The following is a 16,421-nucleotide window of genomic DNA, read 5'->3' as shown; positions in this document are numbered from 1 at the left end:
AACACGGAATATTTATGTCAATAGTAAATGTGACCAAATACCAGTCGTGTGGAACATCACATTCTCCCTGATCGCTCATTCAGTATCTGTACTTTTGTAAATCCGATTGGTTTGATATGCTGATTCGCGAACAAATAGAGGACCCTCGCGACGTGCGCTGCAAGGGTGCCTACAGCATACGTGTCTCGCCCCAACAAGTCCTGACTTTTACTTAACTACAGCAATTTATCTGCTGCGCTGAAGTACGGTCAGACAACCATCTCTCTTCTCTTGCTAAACTTTCAAACCCTGCTCTGGTCCAACTACGATGTGGTTTGAACACCGCCATGTCCTCCCAGACGTCCCGACTTCACTGCTCGTTGTGCTGTTCCTACTAGCCCTCTTATTCTCTATGATTTTGCTCGCCCAAACTTATATTCTGTATCTGAACCACAAGCTGTTGCGTTCATCGTCGGAAAAGCGTGAGAAGAAGAGAACTGAATAGTTCTCGCTGATCCGGTAAGGTCTCTCGCTGCTGAAATTACTGATCGAGCTTATGAGAATTTTGTGCGTTTTGGGTCTCTAAAACCTGTTCTGCTAACTCGGAATTCCGGCATAGGGTGTGCACAAGAGATTAAAGGGCCATTAGAAATGCAAGACGGACGCAACTGGGAAGTCTCTACTAGACTGCAATTCGAATTTTTTTTCTCTCTCCTCATTTGGATGGGGGATTAGGAAATTGGCTTACTGAACCGAAAAATCTCGCCACGTTCTTCAATATTACTGCTCATTCTCCGACAAAACAATCACGTTGTTTCGCTATACACGTGCTCCTACTGGGTGAATAAATCAATAGCACAGACAGACATGACGTACTCCAGGTTATCCGTGACTCCAGGTGCCTCTGAAATCACTAACGTTTACCCTGAATTATGCCCCGTGTTCATTCACATGCAGAGCCACTACGTAATCACCGTATTTTATCCTCTTTGAGAAGGTGGCCCCATTTTGGGTAGTCGCTTCAGCACTGCGCTGCCTGATCCGGCATCCAATGGGCCGAAATTCCAAGCAGAATCTCGTTGTCATGGTTTCCACCAGACACACAAAAAAAAAAAAAAACGGCTACTCGTGACCTGCAGAGACAGCCTCGTGCAGTGAATGCCTACACGGTCACCCCGCTTCGGATCAACCCTTCGGGATGCGGACGAGTATAAAACTCACAGTATCTTACCACCATACCACTTTCTTCAGCGTCCATCCTTCGCACGAGCATTGGTATGTCAACCTTGTGCTTTCACCCTTTGCGTTCCTATTGCATGTCGTGCTGCAAGCAAGTACAAGAGCAAACTTTCTGGAGTTCGCCATACCTTCCTCTACTTCCACCTGCACCTGCTTTCCACCCACCCAATACTTCGCATCAAAAAAGACAGTACGCTGATGAGATGGCCTTTAGCTATAGAAGCAACATGTCTTCTTCCGGCCGCAACGCTTCTGGCACCGGCAATGAGCAGCGCCGTTCTCGTGGCAGCCAGTTGTCATGCAAAGCATCAGGCCAGATGCGCACCGCCCAAGACAACCCGCGTGATGAGCACATTTCCCCGTACGGCATACCATCCGGTCCTCAGTCCATGATCGTAGGTCCCACAGACAACACCCACATCTCCAAACTCCAACCAACCACTAACACAATACCTCCAGCGCCGCTCCGACGGCCAGACCAGGCCCTTGTTCGACCTGCGCAAAATCCCCTTCCCCCGCATCACCGCCGCCCAAGAGACCTGGCTCTTCGCCCGGCCGCCGCTCCCCTCCAACGCCATGACGCCGCGGGAACTCGAATACTCGCAAATCCTCATCAACCCGCCACCGGGCGCCTTCCGCCGCAACGGCAGCATCACCCGCACCTGGCTCGGCGCCAGCCTGCCGGGCGAATTCCGCAAGAACAACAGCTGCCTCAAGGGCGCGCAGGGCAGCATCAGCCACATGGGCGGCGCGAAGCTCAACCTCTCACCCTACTACTGGGACTGGCTGGCCGCCCGCACCGCGCCCCCGACGCACGCCGCCGGCGGCCCGCTCGCCCGCCGCCGCGTGCTCTGCGACGAGCAGCACAACCGCGACGCCCACAGCAGCGACGGCGCCCACTTCGTCTGCCCGTTCCCGCACGCGCTGGCCAACGCGCGCTGGGACCACGGCTACGAGCACCTCGTCTGCGCGGCATGCGAGGAGGCGCAACTCGGCCCCCACAGCTGCGCGCCGCTCGTGCGCATGGTGTTGACCGAAGGGCCGCTGGTCGCCATGTGCGAGCGCTGCGCGCTGTGGGCGCTCGACGAGTACGGCCCCGGCTACAACGGCTGCGAGTGCACGGCGGGCGCCTTCGGCGGCTTGTGCCTGCAGCATCAGAACGAAGAGGCCGAGACGCTGGCGCGGAGGTGGATCGAGTACCGCAAGCTGCACAGCGGGCCCGGCGGCTGGGACGAGGACGAGGGCGCGCACATCGTCGTGCCATACTGCCGCTGCGATCGCGTGCCCGTGCCGAGGAGCTTGAAGCCGTTTGCGTTTTGGTGCGCCGCCTGCGAGAAGCCGGTTATCTTGCCCAAGGGCAAGGGTTGGCGGAGGGAGCTGAGCACCGCGGCGCTGGGTAGTAGTAGTAGTCAGATGGAGAAGAAGAAGCCCCAGCGCTGGCTGGTGCCTGACAACCTCCCCGTCGCTGACTTCGATGCCGAGTGGACGAGGGATCCTTCCGACGCCCCGCCTTACCGCCGTGGAGGCCCTGTTGTTGACCCGGACAGGTACCGCCGTTCTGACCAGCGCCAGCGCCAACCGGCCATTGGCTCTGGCCATGCTCCTCCTCCTCCTCCTCCTCGACCTCTTCCGCAGCCAGCAGCCCCGAACAGGAACCGCGATGCTGGCATGGGCCCGCCGCCTCCGCCTCATCAGCCCCGTCGGCGCGGAGGTGTCGCGCCGAAGCGCTCGTACAACATCAGCAGCGATAATTTGGGAGACGACTGAAGCAGTAGCAACGGAAGGACTCAGGATAAGAATGGCGGAGAATCGGAAAAGTGTAATTCTGGGATATTAGTAAATAGCGGCCAAAAAGCATTGGGCGTGGTCTTGGTAAAGAGTTGCGTGGAGACAAAAAATAGACAAGTTTAGAGTAGAATGGACATAGAGAGAAATCAAAAGCTTTATTACCCTGTCCTTACTCCAATTCTGTAGTTATTTTTCTTGTAGACTTTTTTCCCTTAACACCGTATAACCCAAACGCCGCCTTCCAATTGAGCTCTTAGAATCGCATAAAATCATCAAACGCAAGTGTCCCATGCTCCCATCACCAGCAATGCCTAACCACCACCTCTTCAAACCTTCAGTACTCCGCTTTGCTGATTCGTCTTCCCTCTATCCTTCGGCTCCTGTTTGCTAAACACCCAACCTCCGGTCCACAACACCGCCGGCACCGCACTGAGGGCCGCCAACAACCCCAAACTCCACCCCATCGCCCCCCATCCAGCGTGCTGCTTCACATACCCCGCCCAAATCGGCCCCACCAGCGCGCCACCCGCCCACGCCATATTAAACAACCCATACGCCTGCGCATACGCGCCCTTCCGCCCGAACAAGCCAGGCGTCCTCTCCTCCTTCGCCGCAACAACATACGTAATCTCCGCCATGACGCACGGCATGATCATCGCGAGCGCGAGGCCCAGACAAGCCAGCAGCGCGCACAGCAGCGCCTTCTGGCGCAGGTCGTTGCCGTCGACGAGCCGCAACAACACCCAGCAGGGGCACGCGGCCAGGAAGCCGATCGCCGTGGGCCACCGGGGGGAGCCGCGGTCCGCCACGGCGCCGAAGACGGGCGCCAGGAACGACGGGATGACGATGGGCAGGAAGATGAGGCCGGCGCCCGTGCTGGTCCAGTGGAAGGTCTCGCGGACGTAGAGCGGGATGACGGCGTCGAGCGAGGACATGAGGACCGAGACGACGAGCGTGGACCAGAGCGAGCACGAGAGGCGGCGGGAGAGGAGGAGGGAGAGGGTGGGTGGGAGGCGGTAGCGGAGAGGGAGGCGGTGGCGGAAGATGGAGGAGTTGGTGGAGACGGGACGTTGTTGTCGGTCGGCGGGTTGTTGTTGTTGTTCTTGTTGATGGTTGCTGCATGAGCAGACGACGGCTTGCTGGGTTTCCTGCGCGGACTTCTCAAGAACATGAGAGGTGTCGCAGCTCTTCTTCCCCTTCTCATCGAGCTCGATGTCCTCGTCCTCGGCGCTGCAGCGGCAATGCGTGGCCCCAGAACCCGCCCGCGTATGCGTCCCGCTACCACTACCAACCAGCACCTCCTCGAACTCCAGCTCCCACGTCTTGGCGACCTTCTTCTCGACCAGCACGAGGCGCAGCACGACGTCGACGCCGATCAGCGCGTACGCCATGGCGAAGACAGCGTCGTAGCCGCCGTGCTCGAGCACGACGCCGCCCAGCAGCGGCGCCAGCAGCACCGCCAGGCTCATGGCCATGCTGACGTAGCCCATGGCCTGCCCGACGTCCGTCTGGCCCACCGTGTCGACCAGCAGCGCCAGCCCCACAACCCACACGACCGCCGCCGACGCACCTTGCAGCAGCCGCCCGGCCACCAGCACCGCGATCGAGCCGCCGATGTTGAGCATCACCGTCGAAGCCGCCAGCGCGAGCAACCCGCTGAGCAACGGCAGCCGCCGCGTCGTCGTGTTGTCGGCGAACCAACCGCAGATGGCTGCATAAAATCATTAGCATGGCTGCGTATGTTGTGAGATAAAACTGGGATTAAGGGAACGTTACGCGAAAAAGCGAGTAGCGAGGCACCATAGACGGCGATCAGAATCGAGTTCCAGCGTTGGACTATGCAGGGACTTAGCATTGGAACTAGTAAAGGTAAGAGACGCAATAGTAGGGGCTCACTTTCTTCCGGATCGATCCCAGTCTTCTCCGTCAGGGTATAGGGCATAACCGGCACGATAACGGCGTATAGAAAGATGTCCTGGCGAGCAATTCAGCACGAACCCTTGTGTTTCTATTTTTACGTAAAATGCCAAGCGCTCGTATAAAAGCTTTGTGGAAACCTAATTCGTGAACTGTATTTCGAATTTACCGAAATGAAATGAAGAAAAAGGTTGGTGGTTCGCACGAGGAGGAACGGAGCGGCATCGCCGCCGAAGCAGAACAACACAAGGGAAAAACGTACTGTAAACACGGCAATCGACACCGTGGCGCTGATGAAGGCGGCGTGCGACCTGTACTGCAGCATCCAGGGCCGCCTATCGCTTTTCTGGAATATCGTCTGTTTCAGGCGGTGTAGCCATGATGATGATGGTGATGATGACGATGATGATGATGTCGCCATGGCCTCAACAGTGAAGCAGGACACGGCAACGGCTTTTCTTCCCGTGCAATGAACAATTCGGAATCGATGTAGGATCGGGCAGGTCAAGTAGCAGTCGCTAAATAAGATAAGAGGCAGCGGGGTAAGAGCGTGGAGAAAGCAGTGGAGAAAGCGCGAGGACAAGCGTGGCCTGCAACGAGCCAGCAAATCCTTTTTCTACTGCTCTCAATTCCCCAAGCTACAAGGATTTATGAGATGGTTCACGGGCTTCGGAAGATTAAGTTGATAATCAAACGATGAACGCCTCCGTTGGGCGCAGAGTTCGAGAAGAAAGAGAGGGAGATGGCCGGGCACCCCGCACACCGAAGATGAATGGCGAAAAGCGAGAAGAAAGGGATTCGAGAGAACCCCATTCCTTCTCGCGGCTATAGGGAAGCCAGCTCCACAGATTTCGATGACATATCGAGAAAACGCCATGTGCGCGTGGGCTCCGAACGTTTCTGGCTGGCTCTCTGAGTGGTGTTCGGGTCCCGCGGGTGCCGAGAGAAAAGGGCAAACTTGACGACCGTATTGTAATAAAAAGTCCAGAGCACGGCCGGGAAAGAGAAAAATAGACGCGGCTCGCCGACTCGGCTCTGATGAGGTCATTGCCGAAGAGCCTCGATTGCGCGACTGAGTCAATGTCAATTCGTCGGAGCATTCGCATCAATTCATTCTCCTGTGGTGGGAGGCGTACTGTGTAAGCAAGCGGCGACCAGACTCGTTCATTAGCAACCAGGCTGCAAGCACTGGCGCAGGATTGGAGGCAGCCTGGCGCTGGCGGGATATGTTCACTCGAATCGGTACATGCAGGAAGAGTGGGGCTCGATGAGTCGTGAGAGAATCCATGCTCCTCGACTTTGCGTGCTGCATTGCAACCTTCAGTGGTGCGGCTCTGGTTTCTGGTTGCGATGAGTACATGAAATCTCTTCTCTCACAGGACAGCTACCTTCACCGAAAACAGTCTGTGAACCTGGGCGCTCCGTGCACTGTCGCCCTGTCAACCGAGCATCACTCACCGGTGTACTATGCGGTTCCGGCGCGACCAGACCATCTGGCCACTCTTGGCAGTCGATGTGGACGTGACGTGTGCTGATAAAGCAGGCGGATGCGCGCTGCTTGTGTAACCGCGAGTGCCGCCTCCGGGAGAAATCGAATTATAGCCTGAGATGTGTTCACAGATCTTACGTGGATTTTTATGCAATCATGATTTGGACGACCTGCGCATCTACCTATCTCCGGTCAGTCCGCTCCCTTCTGAAAGGGCTTTTCATCAAATTTCAGCATCAGCACCCTGATGGTTGTACGATCGTGCTTCCTCCCAATCCCCTTTCTCTTTGCGACCTGAGGCGAAAAGAGCGAAAGGGTTGCTGTGAGCCCATGATTACTGCGCTGTGCCGTTTGAAGCAAGAAGAAAAGAACGCAGAACAAAAAAGAGCATGCTATCCCACCGATGCATCACATATAACCACGCGCCTGGCAATGGCGGACGACCCAGACGGAGAGGAGTAGAGCATAGCCATCGCCTGCGCTTCCTCCGTCTCGGGGTGGAAAAAGAAAGGAATAGAAACCATTTGAGAGCTCCATTTCCCGTGCGCCCTGTCGCCTCCCAGTCCCCGTTTGACCTGATTTGATAAGGAAAAAGAACAGTAGCCGAGTGATCTATCCACAACTGGTACGTGTCGCAGAGCTGGGCGAAACCCCTATCAGAGGTAGCGTTCGTTCTCGCGTTCATGTGCACCAAGATAATCTCCGCGGACGTTGACGAATGCACCTGGGCCGCCGTCTTCGGCCAATTTCTCGACGAGTGCCTCTGTCTGCTGTACAAGACGCTCTAATGCCGCACTCGATGATTTACCCAAGCTCACTGCCGAACGTTAGTAGTTGAACCAAGCATGATAACCAAGCGAACATACCAAGGATGGCGCTGTTGAGCTCCTCCGCGACTGGTGTCCTTTCGTTCGGGTCCAACATGTACGCGAGCGGGCTCTGTCTGGGATCGCTGTATGCCATGAGCGCGAAAGTGTCCTCCAACGCCCGTTTGACTTCGCGCCTCGAGTCCCCACTGAATTCTCCCTTTAGCTCTTGGCCATACTGCAGAGTCTCGCTGAGTAGCTCGTTGAGCTTGAGCGCCTCGCTTCCCGTAGTATCCATGCTTTCGCCGTTGCTTGCATTATTGTGAGTCGAATCGTCAAGCTCCATTTGACCGTCAAACACTTCGTCGTAAGCCGAGCTGGAAAAGCCGTTGCTACCAGCGTTGTTGCGGAATCCGGCCTTGCTGGTCGGATTTTGCAGTTCCTGGCATCTCCGGATCATCTCGATGAATTTGCGGCATCGAAGTTTGAAGTAAATATTCTCGTTATCTTGGAGGACGGTCGGGTAATACGCAGTTGTGAGCTTCAGAGCCTTGTCAATATCTCCATCGAGGATCGCCGCACGTATTTCTACCGAAATGTCAGCCTGCGAACTATATCAAAAGCCAACAAACGTACTCTGGCGATTAATAGCATCGATATCTTCCTCGGGTTCAAGGTCTCTGGCATTCGAAGTTCCTCCTGAAGTAAGTGCGCGTGATTCCTCACGAACCTCTGCTGCGAATGCACGTGCAGTCTCAACATAGCCATCGTGAGCAAGATATTGAGCAATCAGCTCATGGATCAATGATGTTTCGTCAGCTCCGGGTTTTAAGGATGCCACGTTTGTGCGACTGATTTCGTTTTGTATGGCCCACTGCTCCCTCTGTTTGACAGTCAACAGCTGAACCCTTGCATCTCTCACGTATTGCTTACCTTGTACTCGGTATCAATATCAAACACAAAGGGTTCTTGTCCGAAATTTGCGCGCAGATGTTCGCCGTTCTTTTTAACGCCAATCGAAGGATAGAGATCCAGGCTGACCGGGATGTTCCTGAAAGCAACGCCTTGGCTACGTTAGCCATGTATGAGAATGGGGAAAGTCGCACGTACCGAGATGAACACCGTTCTTTGTGAAGAAAGCCGTGTTGGTTCTGAAGTTGATTCCACAGCCAATGACGTCGTTCATCGAGAACTTGGGACCATAGCTCTTGCCAGCAGAAGTGCTGCAGAAGCTGTATCCATCATCGCCATGATATCCCCATGAGTCCGGTTCCCAGCCTGGTAATCTGTGAAGCGCGACCTTTGGCCCTGAGAATCCGATACCAATCAACCTGCAGCGACGAGTCAGCGCGCTTTCGTTGACCACATCCTCCCTTCGTAATACTGACCCTTCCTTCCCCTTCCCGACAACTGTGACCTCGAAGTAGTAGATTCCGCATTGCCTAGGCATGGGATGGTCTGTCCTGGCCGACAGCGCCTCGTCATGGGTCTTGCTCATGGATCCGCACTTGACGTCCAAGCCTTCCCTTAGCAGCTCAAGGCCTGCAGACCTGTCCTCCTCATTCCATCGTGTCGGCCACGATCTCTCCTTGTCCTCTGTGTATGTAGCCGGGGGTGCGCGTTCGATGATGTCGTGCGTCATGCCGCGATGCGAGGGGACCATCTTGTGTAGATTGGCACTGGACGAGCTTCTCGAGAGGGAGCCTGTTCCTGAAGAGCGCGCATCGCGCTGTGCGTTCATGCGCGCCTTGTGAGCTTCCTCGAGGCGCTCAGCATGGCGCGATCCCTTGAGGTAGGAGGGAACGAAGAACGGTGGCGTAGAGGCGTCCATGCCGGCGGGGTAGGAGAAATACTGGTTGGCGCCGCGGTAAGAGCTCGATAGGCTGCCCTGGCCGTCGATATCCATTCCGCGGGACGGATTCCTTGAATGGTTGTGCAGCTGGTGATGGGATGGGGAGTACTGGTTGAGGAGATGGGAGAAGGCGCCTGAGCGAGCGGGTTGGGTGTAGGGCTGTGCGCTGTTGTTGTTCGCCGTACCAGCAGCAACAGAGGCGTATGATGACCGGCGAAACATAGTTGATCCGACGCCGGGGGTGGTTGTGAGCGAAGCGTGAGGAGCGTCGCCCGGAAGGTGAAAGTACGGGTTCATGGACTGACACTCCTCGCGGCCGCGGCGGCGAACGGGAGCTGCCCTCGTTCGGAGCGAGCGCGGCTGGCGTGCCTAGGGAGGCGGCGGACGGCGGGTGTTGCGTTTCTGCAGGCTGCGTAGGGCGGCCGGCCTAAGGACAAGCTTCCGGCGTGCGATATGCTGGCAGTGATGTGACGGGTGTCGTCGGTGAGATGGCAGTGGTTCGGCGTCTCAATCAACGGCGGCTCTGCACACTGCCAGCTCCAGGCACAATCATCATAAGCATTGCGGGTCGCTCGGGAGCTTCAGTACCAGTACCGATCGCGCGCAGGCCGCAAGAAGGATGCTGGGAGCGTATCGATGTTGAGGGGTGATGCGGCCTTGACGCGGATGCTGTCTGCCGTTCCGCAGTTGCGGGGGACCAGGACCAAGCTCGGATTACGCCAGGACGCGCTGTCACTCAGCGGAGCACGAACCTGCACCTACGCCTACCCGCCTCCTACGCCCCCCTCCGCCCGTGGCCCCAGCCCGCCTTTCGCTCACTCACGCCTGCGCAGCCGCATACTAATTTGTCCATTAACGCCTATGCTCTAAAACGCCTGGTATCTCCAATCCTGATCTGTGCCTGGGCGTACCCGACGGCATGACTTTCCCGTATCACCTCTTCCAAATCCTTATCCAGCTAGAAGTCACGCGCCATACTCTCTGATCATGACCGCTGCCTGCTGACTCCCGGCTGTTTTTGAATCCGTGCCTGAACACCATGCATGAAGCGCTGTCAAACCCGAAATAACCCGTTGGAAATCCCATCTCAGAAGCTTTCAAACGATTGCGCGTCAACGCAGAAGAAGCATATTATACAGTTACAGTAAAAAAGGAAAAGAAGTCTTGTGTGTTGAAAGTCTAGTAGTATAAAGAGAATCTGTTGCGGTGTTAGCCATAGTCCTTGATATGCACAATATAGAGCATTTGAGTAGTGGACGCGATTGAGCCAGTAGGACGGGAGGATGTCGTTGGTCAAGGCTGTGGGCGTTGAGCATCCTCTTCATGACATAGTAGGATGCAATGAGTGGGGCATGAATATGAAAGAGATGTGCGATGACAATCATTACAAATGGACACGTACCAGCAAAGAGCGAAAGGACCCTACACGGGGGTCATCTCAGGCATCGGAGAACTGGCAGCGAGGCCCATCGGGTGCGACCTATGCGGAGTATCCAGGATGCCGGCGTTGCTGCTCTTCTCGCTTGGCACGGCGCTGCTCTCGTTGATCTTTGCACTGTCGCTGCTGCCAGTGGTGTCGCTCTTGACGTCGCCGTTTTCGTCGACGGTCGACTTCCTCGGCGAACGCCAGGTTGGGACAGACCAGGCGATACCAGTGAAGCTCTTGAGCTGGAATCCCTTCTTTTCCCACTTGCGGCAGGGTTTGCCAGATCGATCGAGGGCACGAAGACCAGCATTGATGGCGCCTTGATTGGCTTTGGGGCCGAGCTTCTGAGTTGACATGGGCATGACACCGTTCATAGTGCCTTCGCCATTCTCGCCACTAGAGATTGAAGTCAGTCACGGTGTTCGCGAAGCAGAAAAGTCATCAATGATGGAACTGGCGGCATCTGATGCAGTGCATCGACAAGATGGCGTCGCATTCCGTTGGTGGATCGGGGTTCACTTACAGGCGAGGCTTCTTCTTAGGGCCGGGCTTGCCGCGAGGCTTGGGGGTGCCGTCGTTGGACTGCCCAGCGGTGCGCTTCGTGCCGGGCTTTGGGCCGGGGATGCCCTTCCTCTTCGCACCATTCTGCGGAGGCGCGAGCGAGTTGTTGTCGAGTGCGGGCGTGGAGCCGTTGGCAGCCGATGCAGCGTCGGCGTCGGGTGCGGACAGCGGCTCGGCGGGCTCGATGACCATAGGGTCTGCAGGAGTGTCGATGGGCGTCGACGACGAAGACGACTTGGAGCGCGAGTTCTTGCGAACGGGGCCGTCAGCCGGGAAGCGCGAGAGCAGCGCAGGCGCAAGGCGAAGGACGGCAAGCTGCGACCTGGGCGACTTGGCCGACATCTTGAGGCTGGAGGCGGGCGAGGCAGCGGCAGTGACGGTGGTGGACGAGCTCGACATGGCGACGCGTCGTGGTGTTGAGGTGCTGCGGTGGTGCGAGTGTGTTGGGCGTTGGCCGACGGTCGCAGGCCTGCTAATTTGGCGCCTCCCTTTCTCAGGGCGGCTGGTGAGGTGAATCGGTCAAAGTCAGGTGTGACCCGAGCGCAGCGGCGGATGGAGGCGTAAGGGGTGGGAAGCTGGCTGCGGTGCGGATCACGGTGGTGGTGGATGGTGATGGATGAGGAGGAGGGTGTGGGCGGCGGGAGGGCGGAGGGCAGGCATGAGAAGCGGCGTTTTGCCTTTGAGGTCGGGTGGCTCGGCCATTGTATGGATTCTGTGGTGGGTTCCGTTGGTCGGGCGGCGCCTTTCGCGACTTTCGCTGAGCAACGACCTAGGGTCTGCGATCACACCGGGAACTTGTACGCAGCACGTGACCTCGACGCGCGCGCGCCAATCAAAGCGCGCAGAGCGTCGCGCGGCTGCAAACGCGTTCGCAGTTCAGTCTGCTGCGCGGTGCTGGCGCGGGTGCGGGTGCTGGTGCTGGTGCAGCGGGCTGGGTGCGCTGCGCTCTGCTTGCTGTGGGTGCGCTCCCAGGTACCGCCCGTCGTCGCAAGCCGCCAAGGTCAAATGGCCCGAGTGCAGACTCGACCGTCTTGCGTCGGCCTGGCCGTCAAGTCACAGAGCGCCTCACGCTTCCCGCCCCTGCTGCCGCTATGAGATTTCCGTTCAACCATGCACGGAGGCGTCCGGAATTCGAGCGAGCGAGCAAGCAACCTGAAAATTCTGCCGCCCGCTGGCCCCGGCCCGCTGCCAGGCACGCATGCAGCGCCGGCTAATGCTTGGCGGCATTCCTCGCCCTTGGTGTTTCTGGCCGCGCCTCATCGCCGCTGCCGACGGAGGGCGACGAGCGAGCCCCGGCCCAGGTGCTCGCCCGCTTCATCAGCGCCGACGGTGATCAACAGCCCAAATGACACATTCAAGGTTCCATCATCCCAGGCCGAAGCGAGTTCGCGCCACCAACAAGCGCTCTGATCTAAGCTGCATCGTCGCGCCATGCCCATCGCCGTCGCTTCAGCGCCGCCGCGATTGGACTTCACAGGATTGTCGAGGCCTGCGTCAGCGCCACGCCCCCAGAGACCGCGTCCCTGGAGGGGGGCTGAGGCCTCCCACGCATCTGCACCCGGTGCTCGCACGCTCCCACCGCTCCCCCCGCCCGTCTTTCACGCTCTCGCGTCACACCTCCTGCGTCACGCTCGCCAGTCTGTCCAATCCAGCAATTTTAGCCAGCCGCCCGGAGTTGCCTGTGCAGCTGCGCCGCAAGACTCCACTCTCTCCTGCTGCTGCCTCTCACCGTACGGAGGAGCGCACTGCTCTCTGAGTCGCCGCCGCTAGCCAGCTGTGCAGCCTGCAATTCTGTACAACAGGCTCCCGCTCCCCCGCCGTGCCCGCATCGTCGATCGTCACCACCGCTGCGTGCCCTTCGGTTCCCTGCAGCTCTTGTGCCGCTGCCTCACGTTCTTTGTCCACCCTGCCTACTGCTGCGTGCATCATGTCATCCGAGCCGGAGCATCAGCGACGCGTTTTCACAAAGAAGTCGACGGCATGATATGAGCGCGCTAGCCTCGCTTCGGCGTCCCAGTCATGCAAGAACTCATCTCAACGCGAAATTGCACTCCCATGAGATGGTCCTGACGACCGACGGACGCCGAGCGTCGCCTCATAAGCGCTTTTCTCGCGGCGAGTCTGAGGACCTGGTCAGCAGGGGAAAATTTATCGCAACCTTGCAAATGCATTCCCGGTGATGATGCTAATTGTGCGGTGTGCTGATCTCATGGATTGAAGAGCAAGGAATTTCGATGGCCTCAAGAATGGTGGCGTCAGGACCGGTCGAGGTGGAGCATTGAGAGCCCGAGTACGTCCGCAAGCCTGCAGCTTCGATCCCGTCCCGACGTAAACACAAGAGCACGGCCCCCGCACATGTCGAAACGCACTTTTTCGACGGATCCGTGTAGGATGGAGCAGCTCAGATCGAATCAACATCAAGCATGAAAAAACGGCCGAGGCCGACTTGCGACTCCCCAGAATACGTTCCCTGCACATTGGAACCATCCAAAGAAGAAAGATCAAAAGCTGTGAGATCACCCAGGAACGGAACTGGGACAAGCTTTGTCCCTACTCGACGTGGCATTCTCTCCAAACATCAGTCGATTCGCTTCATGACAAAGGAGACATCATTCTAGAACATTTCTGGGCCATTTACTATCGTCTTTGAAGGTCCGACGACATGAAGTAAGCAGTCAAATCATTAAAGCTGATATGCGGACGTGCAAACAGATTTTAAAGGAACGGACAAGACTACCTGGACTTTTCCGCTAATCCTCCCGCCAGCTTATACATTGCGGATGATATTGTAGGCACTGGCAACATTTTAGCGAGGATCCTAGTAGTACTGGGCGAGCGCACATCCGCAAATTTTTTTGTCCAGACGCCCTCTTTGTCTACCCGTGGAGATTGCAGGGAGCTTTGAGATTTGTAAGCTGCCTTGAATGGATCCAAATGGCTGCTCTATGCTGGTTGAATAGCTCTTCGAGACCGAATGCGTATCGATCTTTGACGCAACCATGTAGCGTCAACACCAAGCTACCAGCTGCATAGAATGGTCTGGCCAGACCCTGTTCAAACACCTACAGCCCACTCTCGCAGCCGATGGCTAGCGCGAAGAATAGCAGGGCTCTAGAATATAGTGTAAATATGCCCTAGCTCTGCCTCAGGAAAATAACACATGTGGGTAGCTGAAGCTATCGTCCGGACGTGTATGTAAGATTAAAAATTCGACATTCTCGTCCGCACGATAGCTTCAGCTACCCATGATATGTGCCCTTTTCTCGTTTTTTTTTTTTTGGACGAATAACGACATATATGGGTTGTTTGAAGCTATCGTCCGGACGTAAATGTCGAATTAATAATTATACATATACGTCCGGACGATAGCTTCAGCTGCCCATGACATGAGCAAAAAACGAAAGTGGATAGGATGGGATATTGAAAGTCAACTTTTAGCTTTAATTTCACCTCTAGCCATTCCGAAAGATCCTTGCCTGCTCGTGGGCGACCATGAGCTATTAATAACTCCTGAAATATTCAATCCAATCAAGAAGAGCTTATGCAGAACCGAGTGGTATATTGTCCTTTGCTCCGAACGCCGCACCTATGCATCCATGCCGTCATTGCTTTTGTCGATCCATTCCCTACTCAGTCTGCCCTGCGCTTTTTGCTTGCACTCTGCGACCTCGCTGTGCCATTTGTCGTACTCTTCTTCTCATCTCCGCTGCCATCCTGGCCATTCATCCATTCTTTGCCAGCGCCAGGACTCTTCCGGCGGTATTGACCGGCTCCAATCATGATCTCCTCATCTTCACTGTCGCTCCCACCAAGATCCAGCACAATAGGCATCTGGAATTCCGCCGGCTCAAACTCTGCTTTGCCAGGCTCTATTGTGAGAACATCAACGTCCTCGTCTTCCAGATCCAGGCGACGCTTGTGAAGCTCTTCGAGAGGCTGGATATCGAATTCGTCCTCCCGCTCGACGTACTCAACGTTCTCTTCCACCTCGACAAAATCCGGCGCAAGGGCAGACCATCGTTGAGGTGTGAGAATGGACCACAGGTAGATTCTGCCGGACTCAATACCACCAGCTGCCACAAATGGGCGATGAGGGTGCCATTCCACGACTGCAATCTCTTCTCTTGCCTCCAAGATTTTTGTCAAACTTCCTTGTCCTCTCTCCCAGACGTAAATATCGTGGTTCATATATGTCGATGCCGTGACATATTCGCCAGTCGAGCTAAAACAAACGTGGTTCCAGGACAAGCGGTTCACAACGTCTTGAAACTTGTGTTCGGTGGTGAGAGCCATGCTGTCAAAGTCGAGCTTGGGGTCAGTGAGATCAGGTAGCTGCAATGTGCGAATAATCCTGTCACTGCAGTTGACAACCATATCCCGGCCGGATGCAGTCAACCGAATGAAGATGACAAGGTTATTGGACAACCGCATCGAATAGCGAACGTCGCAAGTTTCCGTGTCGATGATATTGAGCCACCCTTTGTTGGTCCCTGATAATATGTAATCCCCGGTGGGTGTGAATACGGTGACAGTCGTTGTCTGCTTCGCATCCTGCGCGGTTTGCTTCTCGGTCGCATTGTCCCGTTCAACTTGCGATCGGCGAGGGGCAGAGGGAAGAACGTGCTTCTTTGGAATATCGTTGGCCATATCCACCAGGACGGGCTGGTCCTCGAATAGAGCAGCTACGAACATCAGGCTACGCTGAGTTAGACAGACGCCGGGCTAACAACATGTGGGGCTTACTGGTTGCGCGGATGGAGCTCAGCGATGAAAACCGGTGCCCCAAACCTGACGGTCCGTATCCGTCTGCCGTCTTTCAGATCCCAGAGCACGCATCTCCAATCTTGTGAAGCGCTGAGCAGGTAGCGATCGTTGGCGGACCAGCTCAAGGATTGTACCTGGCGCGTGTGACCGGTAAGCTTTCGCGCAACGCCGTTCGTCTCGAGGTCAAAGATGACTACGCATCCGTCTGCCTGGAGGAGCGTAAGTTCAGGCCATAGCAGCGGTGTCCGGAAAGGGTTACCCGTCCAGAGGCGAGGTAGTCGCCGCGGTGATTGAATCGCATACATGTCGAGTGGCCGCTATCTAAGGAAGGCGCGGTGTCAGAGTGCCTATCGTAGAGGGCATCGCCGGGGAAGATCGGGCGCTGCTTGGAGAACGGTGCTAGATAGAGCCATGCGACTTACGGAGCCTTCCAGCTGGAGCTTCGGGTGTGTCCTGGGCCAGGACGGCCGGGTCAATGAGTGGAAGATTCATAAAGGCGAGGGTAGTGCGCAGACAATGCGCATGGTGGTGTAGCAAGGGCAGGCGGCAGTAAGTGCGCGCGGAACGGCGCGACGTCTGGATATGCGCGGTGATGATCGC

General features: G+C 56.4%; 5 protein-coding genes across 5 annotated transcripts; 1 reads left to right on the top strand and 4 right to left on the bottom strand.

Moving 5' to 3' along the window:
• Positions 1-1,445: 1,445 nt before the first annotated feature.
• On the top strand, positions 1,446-2,985 carry LTHEOB_4928 (uncharacterized protein; the record flags this gene model as incomplete). Its single annotated transcript, XM_035514016.1, has 2 exons — positions 1,446-1,613; positions 1,678-2,985. 2 exons carry the CDS (start codon positions 1,446-1,448, stop codon positions 2,983-2,985), a joined length of 1,476 nt encoding a protein of 491 aa, XP_035374370.1.
• Positions 2,986-3,332: 347 nt separating this feature from the next.
• Positions 3,333-5,344, bottom strand: LTHEOB_4927 (MFS transporter; the record flags this gene model as incomplete). Its single annotated transcript, XM_035514015.1, has 4 exons — positions 3,333-4,717; positions 4,807-4,842; positions 4,903-4,981; positions 5,186-5,344. The coding sequence occupies 4 exons, from the start codon at positions 5,342-5,344 to the stop codon at positions 3,333-3,335; spliced, it is 1,659 nt and encodes a 552-aa protein (XP_035374369.1).
• A 1,724-nt stretch (positions 5,345-7,068) lies between these two features.
• On the bottom strand, positions 7,069-9,367 carry LTHEOB_4926 (Ran-binding protein; the record flags this gene model as incomplete). The annotated part of the gene is made up of 6 exons (XM_035514014.1): positions 7,069-7,229; positions 7,279-7,806; positions 7,855-8,101; positions 8,152-8,282; positions 8,329-8,549; positions 8,607-9,367. The coding sequence occupies 6 exons, from the start codon at positions 9,365-9,367 to the stop codon at positions 7,069-7,071; spliced, it is 2,049 nt and encodes a 682-aa protein (XP_035374368.1).
• Positions 9,368-10,492: 1,125 nt separating this feature from the next.
• LTHEOB_4925 (uncharacterized protein) lies at positions 10,493-11,456 on the bottom strand (the record flags this gene model as incomplete). Its single annotated transcript, XM_035514013.1, has 2 exons — positions 10,493-10,892; positions 11,020-11,456. The coding sequence occupies 2 exons, from the start codon at positions 11,454-11,456 to the stop codon at positions 10,493-10,495; spliced, it is 837 nt and encodes a 278-aa protein (XP_035374367.1).
• A 3,231-nt stretch (positions 11,457-14,687) lies between these two features.
• LTHEOB_4924 (Set1 complex component swd1) lies at positions 14,688-16,313 on the bottom strand (the record flags this gene model as incomplete). Its single annotated transcript, XM_035514012.1, has 4 exons — positions 14,688-15,753; positions 15,801-16,030; positions 16,081-16,142; positions 16,244-16,313. 4 exons carry the CDS (start codon positions 16,311-16,313, stop codon positions 14,688-14,690), a joined length of 1,428 nt encoding a protein of 475 aa, XP_035374366.1.
• Between the last annotated feature and the right edge of the window lie 108 nt (positions 16,314-16,421).

This window comes from Lasiodiplodia theobromae (genome assembly GCF_012971845.1).
Source record: "Lasiodiplodia theobromae strain AM2As chromosome Unknown scaffold_13, whole genome shotgun sequence".
NCBI lineage: Eukaryota > Fungi > Ascomycota > Dothideomycetes > Botryosphaeriales > Botryosphaeriaceae > Lasiodiplodia > Lasiodiplodia theobromae.
This window is presented reverse-complemented; position numbering and strand designations above follow the sequence as displayed.